This window comes from Botryllus schlosseri, chromosome 14 (genome assembly GCF_051294905.1).
Source record: "Botryllus schlosseri isolate E-star chromosome 14, Bs_hap1, whole genome shotgun sequence".
NCBI classification, from domain to species: domain Eukaryota; kingdom Metazoa; phylum Chordata; class Ascidiacea; order Stolidobranchia; family Styelidae; genus Botryllus; species Botryllus schlosseri.
Window position 1 is genome coordinate 3,080,203 of NC_137249.1, and position 20,470 is coordinate 3,100,672.

General features: G+C 42.0%; 1 protein-coding gene across 1 annotated transcript; it reads right to left on the bottom strand.

Annotated features, from left to right (window-relative positions):
- Positions 1 to 521: 521 nt before the first annotated feature.
- On the bottom strand, positions 522 to 20,015 carry LOC145456180 (uncharacterized). The gene is made up of 6 exons (XM_080334248.1): positions 19,915 to 20,015; positions 18,038 to 18,114; positions 15,381 to 15,453; positions 7,821 to 7,957; positions 7,605 to 7,703; positions 522 to 1,659 (listed from the first exon to the last, which is right to left on the bottom strand). The coding sequence occupies exons 1-6, from the start codon at positions 19,932 to 19,934 to the stop codon at positions 602 to 604; spliced, it is 1,464 nt and encodes a 487-aa protein (XP_080190374.1). The 5' UTR covers positions 19,935 to 20,015; the 3' UTR covers positions 522 to 601.
- Between the last annotated feature and the right edge of the window lie 455 nt (positions 20,016 to 20,470).

The window sequence follows — 20,470 nt, forward strand, 5'->3', positions numbered from 1 at the left end:
CCGAATAAAGATGGTGTAAGGGTCCGATCGTAAAGCACGCTCCTACTTGTTACCTAACCTAAGTTTTCCAGACCATGTTCAGCGATAACTAACCGTGTCAGGTAACAAATACACGCACGCCGAAGGTTGAAACGAGGTCAAAGGGTTCCTAGTAACAAGTCAATCTTACCGCAAGCCCAAAACGTAAGTCCCAGTCCAAGTGGTCGTGTTTGGTGTTCAGTTTCGAGTTCAAGTAATGCTCATTTCAAGTAATGTAATTTTTTGCAACGCTGTTTGGGTGATATGGAATGCCTCACATTCATAATAATCTAATTTTCATCAGTCTTAATAATTTCTGGACCTCATTTTAATGTAAGAGTACTGATTGAAATACTAATATTGTGGAACTTTGCTATTCTTTGTAGTATCAATGAATTGCCTGTATTTGCCGTCCGAGTCTCGAGTCACATTACTTGGCCGAGTCTCGAGTCAAGACGGGAAGAGTCATTACAGCCCTGCGCCCGCCCATGGATTGATAACCATCCAACAAGGTCGTTTTTATTGTGGTTACGGGGCTCAGAACAACACCAAACATGCAACAAGCTATTCATATGATGCGAGATCACTTGGACTTCCTCGACTTGGATTTGCTCCTTGGGGATTTCGCTTTCGCTGAAGCTTTGTGCTCGACTGCCGTCGACTTCCCAGCTCCCGGTGCTGCTGGTTCAACAGCCCCTGATGCTTCGCGAGGCTTGGCAGCTCCCGACATTGCTTGGGGTTTCACAGCGTCATACACAACTCGGCGCCTCACGGGGGAGGAAGCAGCGTGATACATGTCAGCTTGGAGGGTTTTCAAGTTCGCTTTCCCTTTACGTGCATATTTTATATTCGTATCGACCAGGCTCATCAGGTATTCCATGTCACTGTCGTCGAAATAATCGGTGGCGTGCGCCATAGCCGATTTGGCCTTCTCCATGTCGACGATGCCCTCATCAACCTCGCCCTGTGTAACACGCAGGATGCCCCGCCACATCAACAGTCTCGCGTAGATTTTATACTTTGAAGGATTGGCCCGGTTACGTTCTATATCTTTGATGGCCCATATGGCCTCATCCAACGCACGCGGGTAGTCTTCCTGCACGCAATGATTGGTGATCACACCATGATCTAAGCAAGCTTGGTCCACCGCGTCGAGTTTGTTGTATTCCACCAGTTTACTGCGCAAATCGGTGCGCACGTCAGAAAAGAATTTTTCCAGTTCAAATCGTCTATGGAAATTACGTTTGATCACGTAGTGAACGACGCCGTCCAGGCCCACCAAAAAATCCCGAAGCTCATTCACGTAATCTACGCACAGTATGCCTTCGCTTTCGTATTTTTTCATGAGACCGCAAAGTACCAGTACGCCCCCTATGGAACGGAGAGAGTCGACGTTGTGTCCTTGTCTCGGGAAGAAACGGCCGGCCCAACGCTTTATTCGGTCGTTGGACACGTTGGATGCGACGAGTTCGACTTGGAAATCGACCCAGTAGTCCCGCGAGTCTTCCCACAGCAATACGGTGCACTCCGCCATTAGTAGGAGGTCGTGGAGATCATAGGTAGCCATAAGTCGGGCAGCTTTTTTCAAACTCTTTCTCGCCGCCTCGTACTCACCCCCCATGTATTGGACAAGGGCCTCGCCTGGATAAAAACGGAGATCGGAGGTGAAATTATCGAATCTGGTTTTCCTCTCCTGATGAGAGTCCATTGAAAAGCTTCGAGTGGAATGAATTTGGCAATATGAGTATAATTTTTGATGACTATGGTGAACTGGCGGTAGGCATGTTTACTGTTTATTTGTACTTTCCAAGTTGTTATTAGAGTCTGTGCTTTCCAAGAGGGTATTCGCGGGTAAACGCGTTCGCCCTCTTCGTATTCTTTATTTTCTTCTCAAAGGCTTGCGTCAGGAGAGACAAGATAAGGTGCGAGGGAAACTAAGAAGCTATAAGGTCAAGAGCGCGACCAGTGGCACTAAGAAACGACACATGCTACTATAATACAATCTAAGATCAATGGCGGGAGCCAGTAAATATCACAATAACACAAATTTTCGTTCGCTCGGAGGTTTTACGATCAATCGTGGCGACACAATTTTACTATTATTACTCGAATTGAAAAACGAGACAATTCCATATGCGGCACGGAAGGATCTAGTATACTCCCTTAACTTAACTCACTGGAGAGAAAGTGGGCAGCGCATCACATATTTCGCACGTAATTACCAGTGTTGGGATCAAGCCACTACCTTAGAGTCGTGGCACATTTGGACTCGAATCACGTCAAGTCACTCGAATTTCGTGATTGAAGTGCATATTGAGTCGCAGTATCTTTTCTGAGTCAAGTAACCAATCCCCAGAACCCCCATGAGCCAGTGGGCTTTTTGTCGCTACATATCAGCTATACCTATCTCATGTACTGTTTGGTAAGTCACCGTATTTCGCCTAAACGCGCCAAGCGCGACAAATTTATATAATTCATGTTTGAATCGGTCAATAAGGTCGATGTGGTATGTTGGAAAATGTAGGACCCCTAAATAATAATTAAACATCTTCGTGCGGAATCGTTGTTATATTGACCTCTTTACATGATGCTATTTCCTGACCTCCTATATCTGCTATGTCAGAAGATATGGAAATCGTAAAAACGTACCAAACTAAAAGACGCACATGATTTCATATTGGTATTTCTTTACTGGCAAATATTTTTTTCCTTGCGGGATGGCATTTGTCCTGTAGGGTTAAGGTCGCCAGGACAGGAACATTCGACGCCAGCCATTGAGGCGCCTATGGACAATTAAACATATATGTATGTATATATATCGAAATTTTCGGTCTTCTCGCTGCTGATCGTTCTGGCACACTTCTTGGAGTCGCATGTTACATGGCCTGTAACTTCATGATATGTTTTGGTGCGTCGTGGCGCAGTAATGGCCGACGCCGAAGTCTCCCATTTCCATAAATCATGCGTATTTTTGTCGGGTGACGAGGACCCCAACATCAAGATACATGAAAATAATAAATCGCACGCAGCGCGAAAATTTTTTGAAAAAGTCGCATGAATTTCTAAAAAATTACTCTATCATTCATGTTAATCCACGAAATAATTTTGGGCTTCCTTCGATTTCGGGCCCCCCACCACCAATTGGGGGGTTTGGGTGCGGTAGTTACGGTCCCGACTCCAATATAGCCGTTAACGCGCCATCGCCCCCTTCGTTGTATTCGCCCCCTATCGTCCCTTCGTCCGTTTTCGCCCCCCCTATCGCCCCATTCGTTATTTTCGCCCCCCCTAGACCGCCAAATCGCCCACGTTGGGAACCACTAGTCTACACTGATCAGATAAGTGACTTGACACTCAAGAATTTTGCTTCGAGTCACGGTTCAATCCAGACTTATGAAAACCGAGTGGAGTCGAGCCATTTTTGAAAGGTGACTCCGAGTCACGTCAAATCATCTGAAAAAGTTAACTAGAGTCGTCCAAACACTGGTAATCACTGAAGTAGGATCAGGCGGAGGTCGCAACCGGGAAAGTGACGCAAGAGTGAAGAAATGTGTATCAGAAAGTTGCAAGGGTTGAGGAGCGATGACGGGTGATATCGAAGCCATAGATATACAGAGCTGTGTTTTTTTCAAAATATTTTAGCAGCTGTTCCAATACGGTGGCTTTGTGAAGAAAATAGCGGCTGCCAACAGTTTTTCCCGATTTCGTCTTTAATTTGAGACCCCATCATGTTTAGAACGCAGTGCCGCTTCACTGAATACATAGGTGCCGAATTCATCAAGTGAAACATTGATTTCCGAAACTCTTAATGCAGTGCTTTTCAACCTTGTTGAGCGCCATCCGCACTTTTTTACAAATACAATTTGATCCGACCAAACCAACCAAAAATTGTTACGCACAATGAACGAACGAGCGACGGTCATTTCTGACCATGGTTTTGTAACCATTGATGTGTTTGGCACCACACCTTCCCACCGTTATGTTGGCCAAAACTTCACGTCTTCGTGTGTCCTGACGCAGAAGGGTTTGGCCTCGAAATAAATGCGTCTACTAGGCCCATACCCGCTCGCTGCACACCCCTTGCGACTTGCAAATGTTACCGTACAATGATGAAATTTACTACCATCTTATGCCCCGTGCTAATCGAGCCGTTACGGCAAAAATATGATGACTGTTCTGAGAAAGAAAGCAAAAAATCAATTTAATGTCATTTTTATTTCGCGTTTCGCAGGCTTGCCGGGCTGATACAGTGTATGCCTGCCACTCCACGCGCTTTCGAACCAGACTTTTCATTACGGAATAATTATAGTGCGCAAATATTAATTCATTACGGCTGATGCGAGACTGCGTCTGATAACGTAACCATTTACGATTTTCATCCGCACTCATCCACACCACGCTTGTCATAGGCACTGCAATGTTTTTCTTCCGCACAAGTGCGCATGCGCACCATTCCACTGCTCGAAAAGCACTGTATTGATGCAATATTGAGGCGTCGCTTTTATTATAGTTATCACACTGACAAATCCACCGGCTGTTCGGAACAGTTCAGCATTTTCAATAAGGTCTGAACTTCTTATGGTTTCGACAAAGCAAACGAATAAATATACTGAGAACGTTTGTTGTTGGGAATAGCTGTAGGGTGCTGAAGTCAAAGTACGGCCGATAGCCTTCAGCCCAGGGCTCATATATATCGAGACAATTACTGCGTTTCCATGCACGGCCGATGGGCTCATTTTCGAGAGACTCGGCCGACGAACGAGAGAATTTTGTTGCGCAAGTACGCCCACGTCGGCCGACTCGTCGGTCATCGAGTGAATACTTCAGCTTGGCCGTTCGGCCATGCTAGCGCTGTGTCTTCTATTAGCAAATTGCTATTTGCTACTTACAATACACTCTTCCTATCAAATGTTCATGGCTGCACTCCGGACGGATCTTAGACGCATTGAGAAACCAGGAATTTAATTATGATTGCAACGGAAATTAGTAGTACCGGTACTGCTACGAATTACCCGTTGGCTACCGAAATCTTCTTCGCGATCTGCTCACATACGTTTCTGCCACAATTCGAGGGTTTGTGTTCTGGTCAGGGCATGGTATGGTATGGTATGGAATGGGAATTTTCCATACTCCATACCCGCCCAATCGTTCCATACCATACTTGACAATTTTCCATACCATAGCAACATGCTTCCATACCATATTTGATACTTTTTCCATACTTTCGTAACTTGCCCAACCTCTCAAGTGACATTCTATTTTTGATATGTGGAAATGTTGCGGCGTTTTAATTCTAATTATTTTGGATGAAATTATCCATTTAAACAGCCCTGATGCACCAATGATATCTCCAGTTTCTTTATACAATATATGTCGTCAGCAATGTATGTTACCTAATCATCGAGGTCGGAACGTATAATATATAGGCCTACACACGGGATTATTTGTAAATCACAACAGAATCTCATGACAGCTAGCGGTAACATCATCTACAAAATTGCATAAACCAAAGTTATTGTGAAATTAGAAGATTGCTTCCCAACCCCTTTTCCTTTATTCCCCATTTCCTGAAATCTATATTTCCACCCTTTAAAAGTGCTCCCTCCAATAAAATTTGGTAAGACTTTGTTTTGTAAAGACTTGTTATTGGTGAAAGTTAAGACACCCAGAATTGAACAGCACGCAATGAACTGAATGAGCACTGCAGTGAACTGGTAACCGTAAACGTAATGTTTCGCCTCTGTCAAATGTATGTGTAAGCCGACAGAAAAATTGGAAGAGTTTGGAATATTTCCAAACGTAGCGAGGTAGCAGCAATTTATATGTGTAAATGCCAAACAATGCTTGGGCCAGATAAACTTCCTGCTGCTAGATATAAGCCGCCATAAGCTTCACTTTCGCACCCTACGCGACTCGAAAAGAAATATGTCATTTCATCCGTAACGAGTCCAACTATGCTATCAATTAGCCAGTCGGCGATGTCCCTGAATACATATTCCCATACATATATGAACTCTTATTATAACGAATCAGGTGATTTCAATCACACCATTTCGCATGCGACTGAATAACAACGTGTTTGCGTGAGATCGCGTGCTGCTATGTCCAGTCGATTCTCGCTAATTGGAGACACTGGTAATACGAATTCCTGAATTGCAAATGAGCTAATAGGCCTAAATATTATAGATACGATCGGCATTCCATAGAGAAGTTTAATAAACGAGGTTAATAATGTGATTTTTTACAAGTGAATCTATACCCGACCAGAACCCCTAAATTACCCACCGGTTCGAAACACCACTACAATAATTTTGGTACAGCGGATCAAATTTCCATTGTTCTCGCGAATCTGTGGGTCACACAGCATTAGATTCTTTAACCAAGATCATGGTGTCTATTCTTTTATCAGAGATAACCCAATTTCATGAAGTTTAATGCGTGTTGGAGGCCGGCATAACGTAATGTCGCTCCAAGACAAGCGACATATTTTTGAATTACAATAATGGTTATGTCAAATGGATAGTGCGTGATGATCATCGTACCAAAGCGGGGAAAATTATTTCCAAGTTCAACAAATTGAATAAAATAGTCATGTAACTTTTACATTCTCAGAATCTAAAATTTTTAAACTCCCTTGGTAGTTTACGGAGTGGAAGTTACGATAAGCGATATGCAAGTTGTAACGCGACAGCGGTCGAATATCATTCGTTTTTATGATATCTAGATTTGATTTGATTTGATTTGAACATTCATTATTAAAATTATTTCCCTTCATATACGTGTAGCGCTACTTTGTTGTCTTCAAATAGATGTCGACCGGGGTGGGTGAGTGATAAATCGCAATTTGAGATATGAACATAGACAGTGAGCGATTTTCTGTGGTATGCAATCAATTTGACAAATCGAAAGTGGTAACATTGTCATGATTCTGGCAAACTGTCAAAGTATGGAAAAAGTATGGAAGTATGGAAATAACATTCCATACCATACTTGTGAAATTTCCATACCATACCATACTTGCACTCTTCCATATTCCATACCGAAATTTCGTTCCATACCATACCATACCATACCATACCATACCATGCCCTGGTTCTGGTGCATGGCTACAATACAAACTACGAAATTATCAGGCCACGATATCCCATATCTATATCTCCCACATACTAGGATATGCCACCCAATTTTCATCTTTTTTCTATTTTATTTTATCTTCTGTTAGTTTTAAGCTAGTGGTTCATCATGACCATCTTACATGTTGGACGGGTTTAGGCCTACGTGTTCAAGGTCTAAGCGGGTTGTTTGATTGAATGACCGCTACAAGTCGTGTTACTCGTGTCGACCCATTCATGCTTTTCGCAATATTGTGATCATTATGAAATTAATAATGAGTAAGCCATAAACGTCATCGCGAACGCTTCGCCCATCTAGTTCGGCCAAGTCACGGTCGGATTACGCCTGGTCTGGTCATGGAAACACGGCCGACATGTAGGCTACAACGCATGCGACATGGTTTTTCGGCCGTCCTTCGGCCGTGCATGGAAACGAAGTAAATGTCAGACTTCTAAATTTCATAGGTCTGAACCTACTTCTGTAAATTGCGATGAGGTCTAGCTCCTTGTCAGATAAAATTCGCGTCGAAATTCGCGTCGTCTTGTTCGCTAACGATGGCGGGTCAACATGCGTTTCTGTAAAAACGTTATGGTGAATGTACGCGACTGTGTCGTAGCCATGTGTGACAGTATCACGGCGTCCGCCAGACCAGATGCTAGCCCAGCATCATACCTCTGAATCGCTATACTGACCTTGAGGTTCCGAAGCTGGAACCACGCTTCGTTCCGGTACTTTCGGTGCTTTCGGTACTTTCGGTGCTTTCGGTACCGGTACTTTCGGTTGACGCGTTAGAAATTTTGTCATCTCCGGGAGTATTTCAACGTCATTCCTGTAAAGTGGGATTCGCGAGTATCCGTCTGAGTGACACAATATTTGACTCATCTCTTCAAGTAAATAACGATCATTCAGGTTTGTCGACAGTCGAATCTACAAACGCTGGTTTGATGAGCATCGGTCGCCCTATACAAATCGAGCAAAACAGACGAGGAACCGAGTCATATTAAAACGCAAGATATCAAAACCCCTCGTTAAAATAGGTACTATACCGGTGGTTCGTAACCATTTTTAACTCATCTCCCCCTTATCGATCTTGACATGTATTTATCGCTTCCCTTTCCACGTGTATTTTGTACGGGAGTCCGGATAATTAAGTATATCAGTACATCAACAATTTCGCCCCCTTCGTACGTTTTCGATTCCCTGTTTCTGAACATCGTCCACTATGAGGAAAGGTATCGTCCACTAGTAACGGAAACTTATGAAAATCTGAACTATATTGTTACTAATAGATTTCTTCACCAATATGTTTATTAAGGTGTGTAAATAACATGTGTTAAAATGTTGAAGTTCAACTCTTGTGAGAAACCCCAAAAAAGTTGTTAAATTTGACGAATTGAAAAATAAAATATAAAAAAATCTTTATAGCCTGTAGGTAACTTAGGACGGATTTGATAATGGTTTTACATGATTCTCAATTGATTGTTAACACTTAAATTTCACTACAAGCTCTGCTTAGTGAAGAAAGCCACACCCACTTTTATGTTCATGCGCAAAATAGCCTTTATTTCGCATAGATATGTTCACCGAAGAGGTAGCCTATTTCTCATGCACAATATCAGACATTTCAACAGGCATTGGCTATGCCTTCTTCGGACTCAACATCACCGTGACTGCAATTTTTGCGTTATAAGGCCTTTACATAGTCCACAGGCCGAAATGCATGTCTCCTCATTCTTCTTGCTGCTGTATATTCGGCCGTTGCAATCTTTATGACAACCACATCTTGTAAACTACAATAGCTCATCAGGAGCCAACGCCTCCAGTATTGGAACTTGCTCATATCCCTGCACGTTTATTTTCCATCCATAATCGCTAGGTTTCGGAGACACGTTCTGTATAAGAATCCAATCCCGGGTCTGCACGTACTCGCGGAGTGAACGTTGCGCACTGTGCAGCTGCACCCTCTGTCAGAGATAGTGTCTCTGGTTTGATCACTCCTGCAGCAGTCTTCCTTGAGAACATCTTGTATCTTGTAACCATCAAAGACCACATTGACATTCTGAAAGCAACTGCCTAGATACTGCAGGTAGCTTGGGTAATTGTAGACGTTGTTCCACCTCACCATGTACAGAAGCCATCCATCATCAATTATGAGGGTACAGATTGGTTGGCTAGTCAAGTCCAGTGGATCAGTTCAAGTCAAGTGGATCAGTTAAGGCCTACATGGTTGTATTGAAAATTCTGCCTTGGTAGCCTTGTTCATCTTCTGATCTTTGTTGCTGAACAGGGACATCGGGAAAGGAGTGAACTCGTACTGTAAGATTGTCGCAACATCCATATCCCGTTGGGTGAAAATGATCAGTCGGTTGAACAACTTCAATGAGTTAATGTGAATGTTCTACCAGTAAACCTTAGGACATTTTCTTTGCGATGACAGGACATTCACCTTTGACATGACAACCACGGTCAACGTCACTGACTTTCCATCGAGGTTGATCTGCATGGCCAACGGCCATCCTAACTTCAGCTGCTCCCTCAACATTTCAGCTACGTCATCACCCGTACTTTTGAATCCAAATGAGAAATACACGAGCAACCTCTTTTATCTATCGTTGACGAATGGCTTCATTTCTTCAAACCATTTTAGGACAAGTTCAATGGCCCCTGCATCTCGCTTCATCTGTGTCTCGGTAAGGTCTCTGTCAACGGGTACACGTCTACTGACGTCATCCTCTATTCACCGGTTTGACATCTGACTGTGAGTGAGCACCCAACATCTGTGACCAGAAAAGCTGTTGCTCATTCTCCCTCTGCTCGGTTCACCAACGTGGTTGCCGAGGGCGGGAGACGTTCTAATGCAGTGGCTCTCAAACTGGGGGGGGGGGGGGGGGGTCGTGGAAGCATCTGAGTGGAGGCGCGAGGCCGCCTGAGAGAAATGATTTTCTTGAACTCGGAAATAGTTTAAATTTGTGCTGAAAATCAAAGTTTCAATAATGGCAATGATTGTAATTGGGCCTATATTTCGATTTGAAATGTCATTATTCTGCCGTATCATCCTTGCACTGATATTAGATTTTGAGTGACACGGAACCTTGCACTAATAAGAAAATGTCACTGAATGAAGTGTAACTGGTACATACGTGAAGCTGCCGTTGATTTTTGATTTAGGTTGTGGTCAGATCTGTTCGAGCTACGCTACGCTCAAGTGGGGTAATAGAAGCGGTTACGCACCAAAATTGCTGGAATATCTATGTGCTACATATTATCATTGCACATGGTTATGTTTAATAAATTATTTAAAGTATTTAACTGGAATACTTAAATACTTAACTACTTAACTATACTTACTTAACTACTTTAAATAATTTATTAAACATAACCATGTGCAATGATAACATGTAGCACATAGATATTTGAGAGGTGTCTCAACAGCCACAATTCCTCTCGTGCCACCAAACAATGCATTGGGATTGCAAATATTCTGGTTGCTCTTCTTAATATTTTTCGTTATGACGATAAGAGGGGGGTGAATTTTTTTACTATATCTAGGGGCGTGTCGAAAAAAGCTTGAGAACCACTGATGATGGCCTGCAGGTGTGAAGCATCTTGGTAACAATGCAGGACCGATTCCCATTGTGGTCTGCGAGTCACGCGGTTCTGATAAAGAAAGACCTTGGGCATATCTACCATGCAGTGGTACTCAACCCAGAGTGCAGCTGTTCTTCCTCATTTTACAAATCGATTGAACGTTTCTTCAAACCTTCGATGAAATACTCGCACTACTGGGTCACAGTGTCTGGCTTCCATTTCCCAATCAGCCACCTTTTCCATGAATGACTTTATGTCACCACGCTTATCCTCAGTTAAGGCAATTTCCATGGTATGTTGATAGATAGCTGCATCGATGAGGAGGTGAGCACGGATTGCCTTGTCAAAACACCATCCATGATGTGGCTATGGTTGCTGTGCTTCCAGCATAGATCAACTGAATCACATCTAGTAGCTAAGAATATTCCATGTTGTTTCCAATTGATCCAATATATGATTTCAACAGGTGAAAACCACACAACCTTGGAATGACTGGCAAATTTGTCTGCTTCATTATATATATAGCCTTCAGCGGAATCGGAAGACCCACGATCACTATAGGGCCATAGAATGCTGTGTGCACTCTTTTAAGAGTGGTGGAGAAGGTTGAGGTCATCAGGGTCTCCTTCAATAACTGGAATGAACTCGATCTGTGTGCGATGTTATGCATCATTAGCATTGATTCTCTTCATCCAGCCATTCCAGTTGGAATGTTGAAACTCAAGATCGTAGGCTTTAATGACCCAAACCGCTGCTCATAGTATGTTACCTGGATAGATGAGAGGCTGATCCAAGCTGATCCATGAGCCAAGGATCAGAAATTATGGTGAAACAGCGACGATCCATTCAGTAACAATCGACAATGAACTCACACATAGCCGTGCTGGGTTCATAGTCGCTTCTTTACTTCGGTACAATTGCGTCTATCTTACAAAACGGATTGATACAGAAACACCGTTTCACCCCTTTCTGCATTGCTTAGTACTGTATTTGAGGAATTACTGTACTGGTTTTAACCCTATATATGTGTGTTTTACGCAGTATTACAGTATACAGAATTTGTTGAATCGTTCGGTATCGAATTACTGAATGCTGTACCTATGACGGTATAACTATGCCATCAGTGCCATTACTTTTACATATATTTCCACAAAACAGTCTGTAGTAAAATGTTAATTTTACCAACCAATTGGGAATCCTGAAAAACCATTATTAAACCCATCCTTAGTTACTTATAGCCGATAAAGATTTTTTTCAATTTTTTAATCCATTTTATTTTTTCAAATTTGTCAAATTCAACAGCTTTTTTTCGGGGTTTCCCACAAGAGTTGGACTTCAACATTTTAACGCATGTTATAAGAGACCTTCAGAGACATATTGGTGAATAAATTGTTTGGTAACAATATAGTTGACAGATTTGTGAAATATTTCATAAAATGCCCTTACTGCACGTTAAGAACCGCCGCACTATACAGTCATATTTATTAGGGATGGTGCGAACCTCTGAAAGGTTCAGGTTCGTGTGAACGCGAACCTTTTTGAAAGGTTCTGTGTGAACGCGAACGTGAACCTCGTGACGTCTCGTGACGTCATATTGCTAATTCCAACCCTATCTTTCAATGAAGTGATAGCCTATATTAATGTACACGATACCTAGCGACTAGGGATGGTGTGAACGCGAGGTTCACGTTCGCGTTCTGTGTGTGAACCTCGGAAATTTAGAGGTTCGCGTTCACAACAGAACCTTGGTAGGTTCTGCACTGTGAACCTTTTTGGTAAATTGTAATTTGGACTTCACTATAAGATCTTTGATTAAAACATATTGCATTTCAACTGCGGGACACTCTATGCATGGCGCTGGCAGCATAAAAAATCAACACTAAACGAGCATGCGCCTTGACAACATTAAAAGTTTTACTTGCTTTTTGGTTGCAAAATATTTCTCGAAATATCCAGCTTTCCGTTTGTGAATATTTAGTGACTCTCTGCTGTGAACTTGACCCGAAATCACACAACATCACGAGCGAAATATACGTAGTCAGCGAATGATGCTTATTCAACCAATCAATGACATTGATATCGTTTTCTGATGTAAAAAATCGAGCGGGCGTACGGGGTCAATCTTGACTTCATATCCTTACTGTATCATTGAAACCAAATCCGTGCGATTAAGGTGCTGGCTACTGCTATATAACTTGTTGTTTACGGTATCGGTAGCGAGTATAGAAACCCGTTTTACACTCTGCTCAATATCAATGTAGCAATACTCCGACTCCGAACACATTGCCCGGTCTGTCAAAGACCGTTAAGGCGTAAGCTTATATTCCCTGGTAAGTCCTGGTCGAAATTGTTGGCAAAGCGACGGAATGTATTGATTTTATGAGATTATTATATGCCTTCATAGCCGAGATTGATACATTGAGCGACGTTTAAAACGCCAATATGTACTTCAGCAATGTGACATTATGTGACCCGAGTCTTCGCTAGGTATCGTGTACATTAATATAGGCCAGAGGTCTCAAACTCAAATGTGGTCGCGGGCCAATTTTCCAGTTTTTGACGACGCCGCGGGCCGCAGCATCGATAAGGCTATTCCATGTCTTTCCAAGTAGGCCTTAGTTGACGGGATGAAGTTGTGCTATTAAAAGTGAGCTGATACAGCAGACTGACATTCAACACGCATCGTAAAAATGTGATTTATTCTTGTATCAATTTAGGCCTGGCATGAAAAAATCATTACATTTATAACTATTTTAATAGAAATGTTGTTGTACTTGATATATATTAATTATAAGATATAGACGCCATGTGAGCGGAAAAATATATAATGTTATCATAAAAGCTATCACGTTATAATTTTGCAGCTACTATGAATATTGTGAATTTAACAGATTGATAATAATAGAGATTGATCTGATATCACAGCATTTGGGGTTCAGCAGTGTAGCCCAATCCAGGATTTGGGTATACTCCTGATAAGTGGGTTATTAAGCTCATGGTCAATTACCTTCGAATAGAGCAGAAAAATAACAATATAAATATAATAATGAATGTGTCATAGGTATAGAAATGTCGAAATGCCGAACAACCCATTGTTGTTATATCTACGAGCGTACCACTACGGCACTCGTACCTTTAAGTAGCCTAATAACATGATTTAGCGATCCAAGATGTAACGAATAGATTGCCAATGGTTGCCAAAACTACTTGCTTAGTAAGCGAAATACCATGCAGCGACCTTCTGGTCTATTACTATTCCCATGACTCCGTGTCCACTCGGGTCATTTTCATTTAACCATTGAGTCAGCCCGAGTCGGAGTAATTCTAATAAAGGTCGCGTCCAAGTCCAACTCACAAATTTCAGTCACGCATCGTTTAAGCATAGTGCTGTAAACGACTATCGTCTAAGGGTCAGGGTTTATCATCATGAATTGGAAATGTGGCGAAATAGTGAAAATTCTACTGCAGGGACGCGGATAGTGAAGTTTAATGAATAGTTCCAGGCTTTCGGAGCAATAGAGCGAATTTCCACTTTAAAACTTGAAAAGATATATGTGCCACTTATATATTGTAAAATAATTGAAAATCTAAAATGTCGTCACGGGCCGCACAAAATGATCTGGCGGGCTGCATGCGGCCCGTGGGCCGCGTGTTTGAGACCTCTGATATAGGCTATCACTTCATTGAAGGATAGGGTTGGAATTAGCAATATGACGTCACGAGGTTCACGTTCGTGTTCACACAGAACCTTTCAAAAAGGTTCGCGTTCACACGAACCCGAACCTTTCAGAGGTTCACACCATCCCTACTAGCGACGACTGGGGTCACATAATGCCATAATGCTGAAGTACATTTTGGCGATTTAAACGTCGCTATATGTACCAACTGGGGCAATCAGATGATATAATACTCCCATAAAATCAATATCATCCGTGGCTTTGCCAATAATTTTGAAGAGGTGTTGCCAGGGAATATAAACTTACGCCTTAACGGTCTTGACCAGACCAGGCAATGTATTCGTGTATGAGTATTGCTACATTGGTATTGGGCAGAGTGTAATACAGGTTGTTATACTTGCTAACGATATTAGGCTACCCCAAAAGTTATACAGCTGTAGCCAACACCTCGATCGCACGTATCTGGTTTTAATGATACAGTAAACATATGAAGTGAAGATAGACCCCGTACGCTAGCTAGATTTGTCACATCAAAAAACGATATCAATCTCATTGATTGGTTGAATCGCTCTCTACATGTTATGTATGTCGCTCGTGATGTTATGTGATTGCGGGTCAGCTCACAGCAGAGAGTCACTATATATTCACAAACGGAAAGTTGGATATTTAGAGCAAAATTTTTGTAACAAAGCAAGTAAAATCTTTGAAATTGTCAAAGTGGATGCTCGTTTTGAGTTGTTTTTTTTATGCTGCCGGCGTCATTCATAGGGTGGCCCGCAGTTGAAATGCAATAAATTCGAACCAAAGATGTCATCATGAAGTGAAAATTGTAATATATGAAAAAGGTTCACAGTGCAGAACCTACCAAGGTTCTGTTGTGAACCCGAACCTTCAAATTCCCGAGGTTCACACACAGAACGCGAACGTGAACCTCGCGTTCACACCATCCCTAATATTTATATACAGAGAAAATGAAAACGTCCTCACCCGCTTTCCGTGCAACTGCTTTCGGTGTCGGTTGCGGCTGCGGCTGTGGGTAACTCTTCGGTATTGGCGACATCTAAAGTCCCCGAATCACAATCATTCATTTGTTATCATTTCATCAACTACGTAAAGATAGAAACGAGTCGGAACAACCTACTAAAGTCGTTCAAACAAACACGCACCTTGATAAAATACGCACCTCGGATAATAATGAAAATTAGACATTAAAAATAGACGGGCAAGCAGAATGGTACCTTCAAAATGATAACATAAAAGCGACGAAAATATAAACGCACGACTGCACGAGGTACGGACGAAGTCGATGATGGTAATACAATGCACTAGATCAGGGGTGGCCAGCAATCCGTGGTCCGGGAGTAATATTCGGAATTAGTTATATTGCAAGGCCAACAAAAATTTGATTACAGCCTACTGCGACGTTTGGGATGTTGATGACTACAATATCAGTTCTGACGCATTGGCGTAGCCAGCGGCCAGCCACATTTTTCGTAGATCATCGCATATTACAATAAGGTAGGTTCTAGGCAGAATTATTCAACTTGGAAGGTTTCTTCGCGCTATGCAATTTACTGCGTCTCGATCAATGATAAACGTTTGTCTGCCGAAACCTTCGATAATGATACGTCCAGGCGACGTATAGTACTGTCTAGGGATGGTGTGAACGTGAGGTTCACGTTCGCGTTCTGTGCGTGAACCTCAGATATTTAGAGGTTCACGTTCACAAACGAACCTTGGTAGGTTCTGCACTGTGAACCTTTTTCATATATTACAATTTTCACTTCATTATAACATCTTCGGTTGAAATCAATTACATTTCTACTGCGGGACGCTCTATGCATGACGCTGGCAGCATAAAAACATCAACAGTAAACGAGCATGCACCTTAACCATCTCAAAAATTTTACTTGCTTTTCTACAAACGTTTGCTCGTTTTATCCAGGTTTCGGTTTGTGAATATTTAGTGATTCTCTGCTGTGAGCTTGACCCTCAATCACGCATCAAGAACGAAATATACTACATGTAGCGTAAATAGTCAGCGAATGATGCTTATTCAAATATTCCACCAATCAACGAAATTGATGTCGTTGTCTGACGTAAAAATCTAGCAGGCATACGGGGTCAATCTTAATTTCATATATTTATTGTATCATAAAAATCAAATGCAATTGGGGTGTTGGCTACTGCTGTATAACTTGTTGATGGGGTAATATCGGTTGATGGGGTAATATCGGTAGCAACTAGCAAGCCTCTGCTCAATATCAACGTAGCAATACTCAGACGCCGAATACATTCTCCGGTGCGGCCTAGACCGTTAAGGCGTAAGCTTATATTCTCTTGCAAGTCCTCGTTGAAATTGTTGGGCAAAGCGACGGAAGATATTGATTTTCATGGGATGATTATATCAATTGATTGCCCCAGTTGATACATCTGGCGGCGTTTAAAACGTCAATATGTACTTGAGCATGGTGGCATTATGTGGCCCGAGTCGTCGCTAGGTATCGTGTACACTGTATGTACATCAATATAGGCTATCATTTCACTGAAATGTAGGGTTGTAATTAGCAATATGACGTCACATGACGTCATGAGGTTCACGTTCGGGTTCACACAGAACCTTTCATAAAGGTTCGCGTTCACACGAACCTGAACCTTTCAGAGGTTCACACCATCCCTAAACCGAGCCCAGCGACTCGCAATATATGTATGTAACAATATTACTGACCGAACTCACTTTATTAACCAATTTTCGCGCTTATTGTCGCGGCTAGGACATAACCGGGCGAATTTTCGTAGCATAAACGTGTCCGATATTTATGCGTGGTCTTATTTTCACCGTTACCTAGTCCGGCTTTCTCCTGTCGGACGACTAAAAATGTCATCCACAATCAAGTGGCCAACGCAATGAATCGTAAAAGGCATTTGGCCCCTTCGGAAACCTTTTACTAGCACTTTGGCTAGCAAGGCCAATTATGGAAATTACCAGTAAACGCCAGCAAACAATGAATTTTCGACAGGTTGGATATTTAGCTGGAATCGGGCGCGCTGATAAGTGTAAACCTTGTGCATCTTGTGAAAAAAATTCCAATATCGAGGAGTTTCAAAAATATTGCAATTATTTGGATGCTCATTTTATGAAAAGCCCAATAGTGGTCAAACCCAAAAAGTTGACATATTGTATACAGATGTAATCCAAAAAACAATACTTCCGATAACGAAAATGGTTGTTTCTGAAAACAAGCCTATCCGAGAATAAAACCAATTCAGTACTTCACTGAACGCATTTGAGAAATATCCTAAATATGGAATCGCTGGCACTTCATGGGATTAAGTAAAATCCTAAATTTAGGATTGTTGGCAGTCAAAGTGCTAGGGAACCGGAAGTCGCCTTGATTTCTTCATCATGTTGGCGCAATGTCCAATGCACACACCTGGCAGACTCTGATAGCCAGCGATATACCGAATTAATTCCAGTTCGAACTCCAGCATAGGTTGCCAACTTTAACGGATAGTTATAGGTCACATGAGTCGAGTAATTTCAGCGTCGACTCTATAAAGGTTCGGTTGGTAAGCAGCATCCGAGGGAGACCTCGATAGCACTTGTTTCATTGACGAGAATTATTAGCATTATATGAATTTACCTGCCGGACGGCTAGGACGCAGCACGAGGCGCATCGGCGAGGGAATAACGAACAGGGCGTCGCTTCTCTTTACTGGTCTACAAAAATGATAAATTTTAGTACTCTATATTGAAACGTGTCGCACGGGATGTCAATAAAATGAGGGCGTCGAAGAAACATGCTAAAAAATCTCGAGATATGCCCAAAACGCAGCACTATGATAATAGTCCAAGTAATACACAATGTAATCGGCTCAGAGGGGATTGGTGGCCACTGGTCAGTTACGAGTAATCGAGTAGGTTTTGTCTGCGTGCACTGCTTACTCAAGTGAGCATGGTTTGTAACTAGGCTACTTCCACTTCTGACCCTACTTAGCAAGCAAGACTACTTTGTATACCTTGCGTTTCGTGAAGTAGAAAATAGTCATTGTATATGCACGTATCGCTATTAGGGATGGTATGAATGTGAGGTTCACGTTCGCGTTCATCGTGTGTGAAGTTCAGAAAGTTAAAGGTCCAGGGTGACAAACGAACCTTAGGTTATGTACTGTAAACCTTTTCCATTCATTTCAATTTTTCACGTAATTATAATATATTTGGCTGTAATGCTTTGCATTTCACCTTTGAACCACTCTATGCAGGGCGCTGGCTGCATAAACACATCAGCACTAAACGAGCATGCACCTTGCCAACCTTAAAAAAATATACTTGCTTCGTTATGAATGTTTGCTCGGAATATTCAGCTTTCCGTTTGTGAATTTTAGTGACTCTCTATATTGTGAGCTCGACCCACATCCACACAACATCAAAAACGAAATATACTACATGTAGGTATGGGTAGTCAGCGAATGATGCTTATTCAGCCAATTTTTGAATTTGATACAAAGAATAAGTGTTGTCTAATGCAAAAAAAATCCAGCAGGCGTATGTGGGATCAATTTTGATTTGATATGTTTATTATATCATAAAATCCAAAGCTGGGCGATTGGGTTGCTGGCTACTGTATAGCTTGTTCATGGGGTAATATCGGCAGAAAGTATATCGGTAGCAAATATAGAAACCCGTTTTACACTCTGCTCAATGTCAATGTAGCAATATTCAGACGCCGAATACATTGTCCGGTCTGGCCTCGACCGTTATGGCGTAAGCTTATATTCCCTTGCAAATCCTCGTCGAAATTGCTAGCAAAGCGACGGAAGATATGATTTCATGGGGTTCTTATAGCATTTGATTGCTTCAGTTGATACATCCTGTACTTTAGCATTGTGGCATAACGTGGCATTAGTCGTCGCTGGGTATCATATGTACATCGTATAATGTACATTAATATACCACTTCATTGAAATGTACAGTTGGAATTAGCAGTATGACGTCACGTGACACAAGGTTCACGTTCGCGCCCACACATCAGAACCTTTCGAAAAGGTTCGCGTCCACACGGACCATCCCTAACCGCTATTATGAGTGAAATTTTTATGTAAACTGGGCGAGAGCGACCCTGTATCAAGATAACCGAGTATATACGCTTTGTACAGTTGTAGGCCTACCTATTTGTAGAGTCATTGATCATTTTGAGTTAGTCGAGAAGTTGCCCCCTCGATGTTCGAATGTGTAGCCACCTTGTTACATGCTGAAAGTGTGTACCCCATTCTTGAAACTAATTGCTCGAGCACTTTCCCTATCTTCATTTTCTTGTGATAGAAGTCCACATTTGGCTGAAATTGTTACTTCCAAATGATTAGAAATGCTGACTGCTTTGACCACCTCCGAACCTGATATACATTTGATACGTCAAGTTTTGATTTGGTACTGCGGGACACTACTTCCATGGAGTTATCTTCACATCTGATATCGTTAAAAACAGATGTTTCAATTCCTATCGTTATTCTGAATTCTCACCTTCCTTGACTGGAGGCCATCTTCAGCGAAACAAAAAGTTCTAAACGTATGAATCAACTAAACATAAATGCAAAATGTTACCAAGGATTCACGACGACACTGACGTCCATGATCCAAGTTGGATCTGATCCATTGCTGTCGAGCTGACACGCTAATGATCGCATCTTTTGTACCTATTCTAGAAGGGTTGCCAATTACTAAAGGGCTCTGGGAGCTAGATCTTCTATAAAATGGCGCCGAATTGACTGAAGTATTGTTAATATTCAAAACATCCCTATGTATCAAGAAGAATGAGTTGCAGCAGTTCAGTTATGCCAACGATAGGCTACTAGAAATAGCACGCGGGAGTAGGAATTCAATGTTCATTCAAATGTTTCACTGCATAAGATGGTAGAGTTGAAGCAGCCTCCGTCCAAATTTCTCTGGAGTCACACCCATATATCTACTTAGTTTAATCAGAACAACCTCAGTTGCGGTAGGTCGGTATAGCCCACTTTCCTATCGAAGCACCTGCTATAGTTGCAACCTATCTAAAATATCCTGAAAACAAATTGTC

What these genes read in the sequence shown, in the direction of transcription:
- LOC145456180 (XM_080334248.1), bottom strand. Translation starts at nt 19,934, where the DNA reads ATGGCCTCCAGTCAAGGAAG. An exon ending in GCGTCCTAGCCGTCCGGCAG is followed by an intron (nt 15,454 to 18,037) that starts GTAAATTCATAT and finishes CGGGGACTTTAG; the next exon opens with ATGTCGCCAATACCGAAGAG. An exon ending in AGCAGTTGCACGGAAAGCGG is followed by an intron (nt 7,958 to 15,380) that starts GTGAGGACGTTT and finishes CCCACTTTACAG; the next exon opens with GAATGACGTTGAAATACTCC.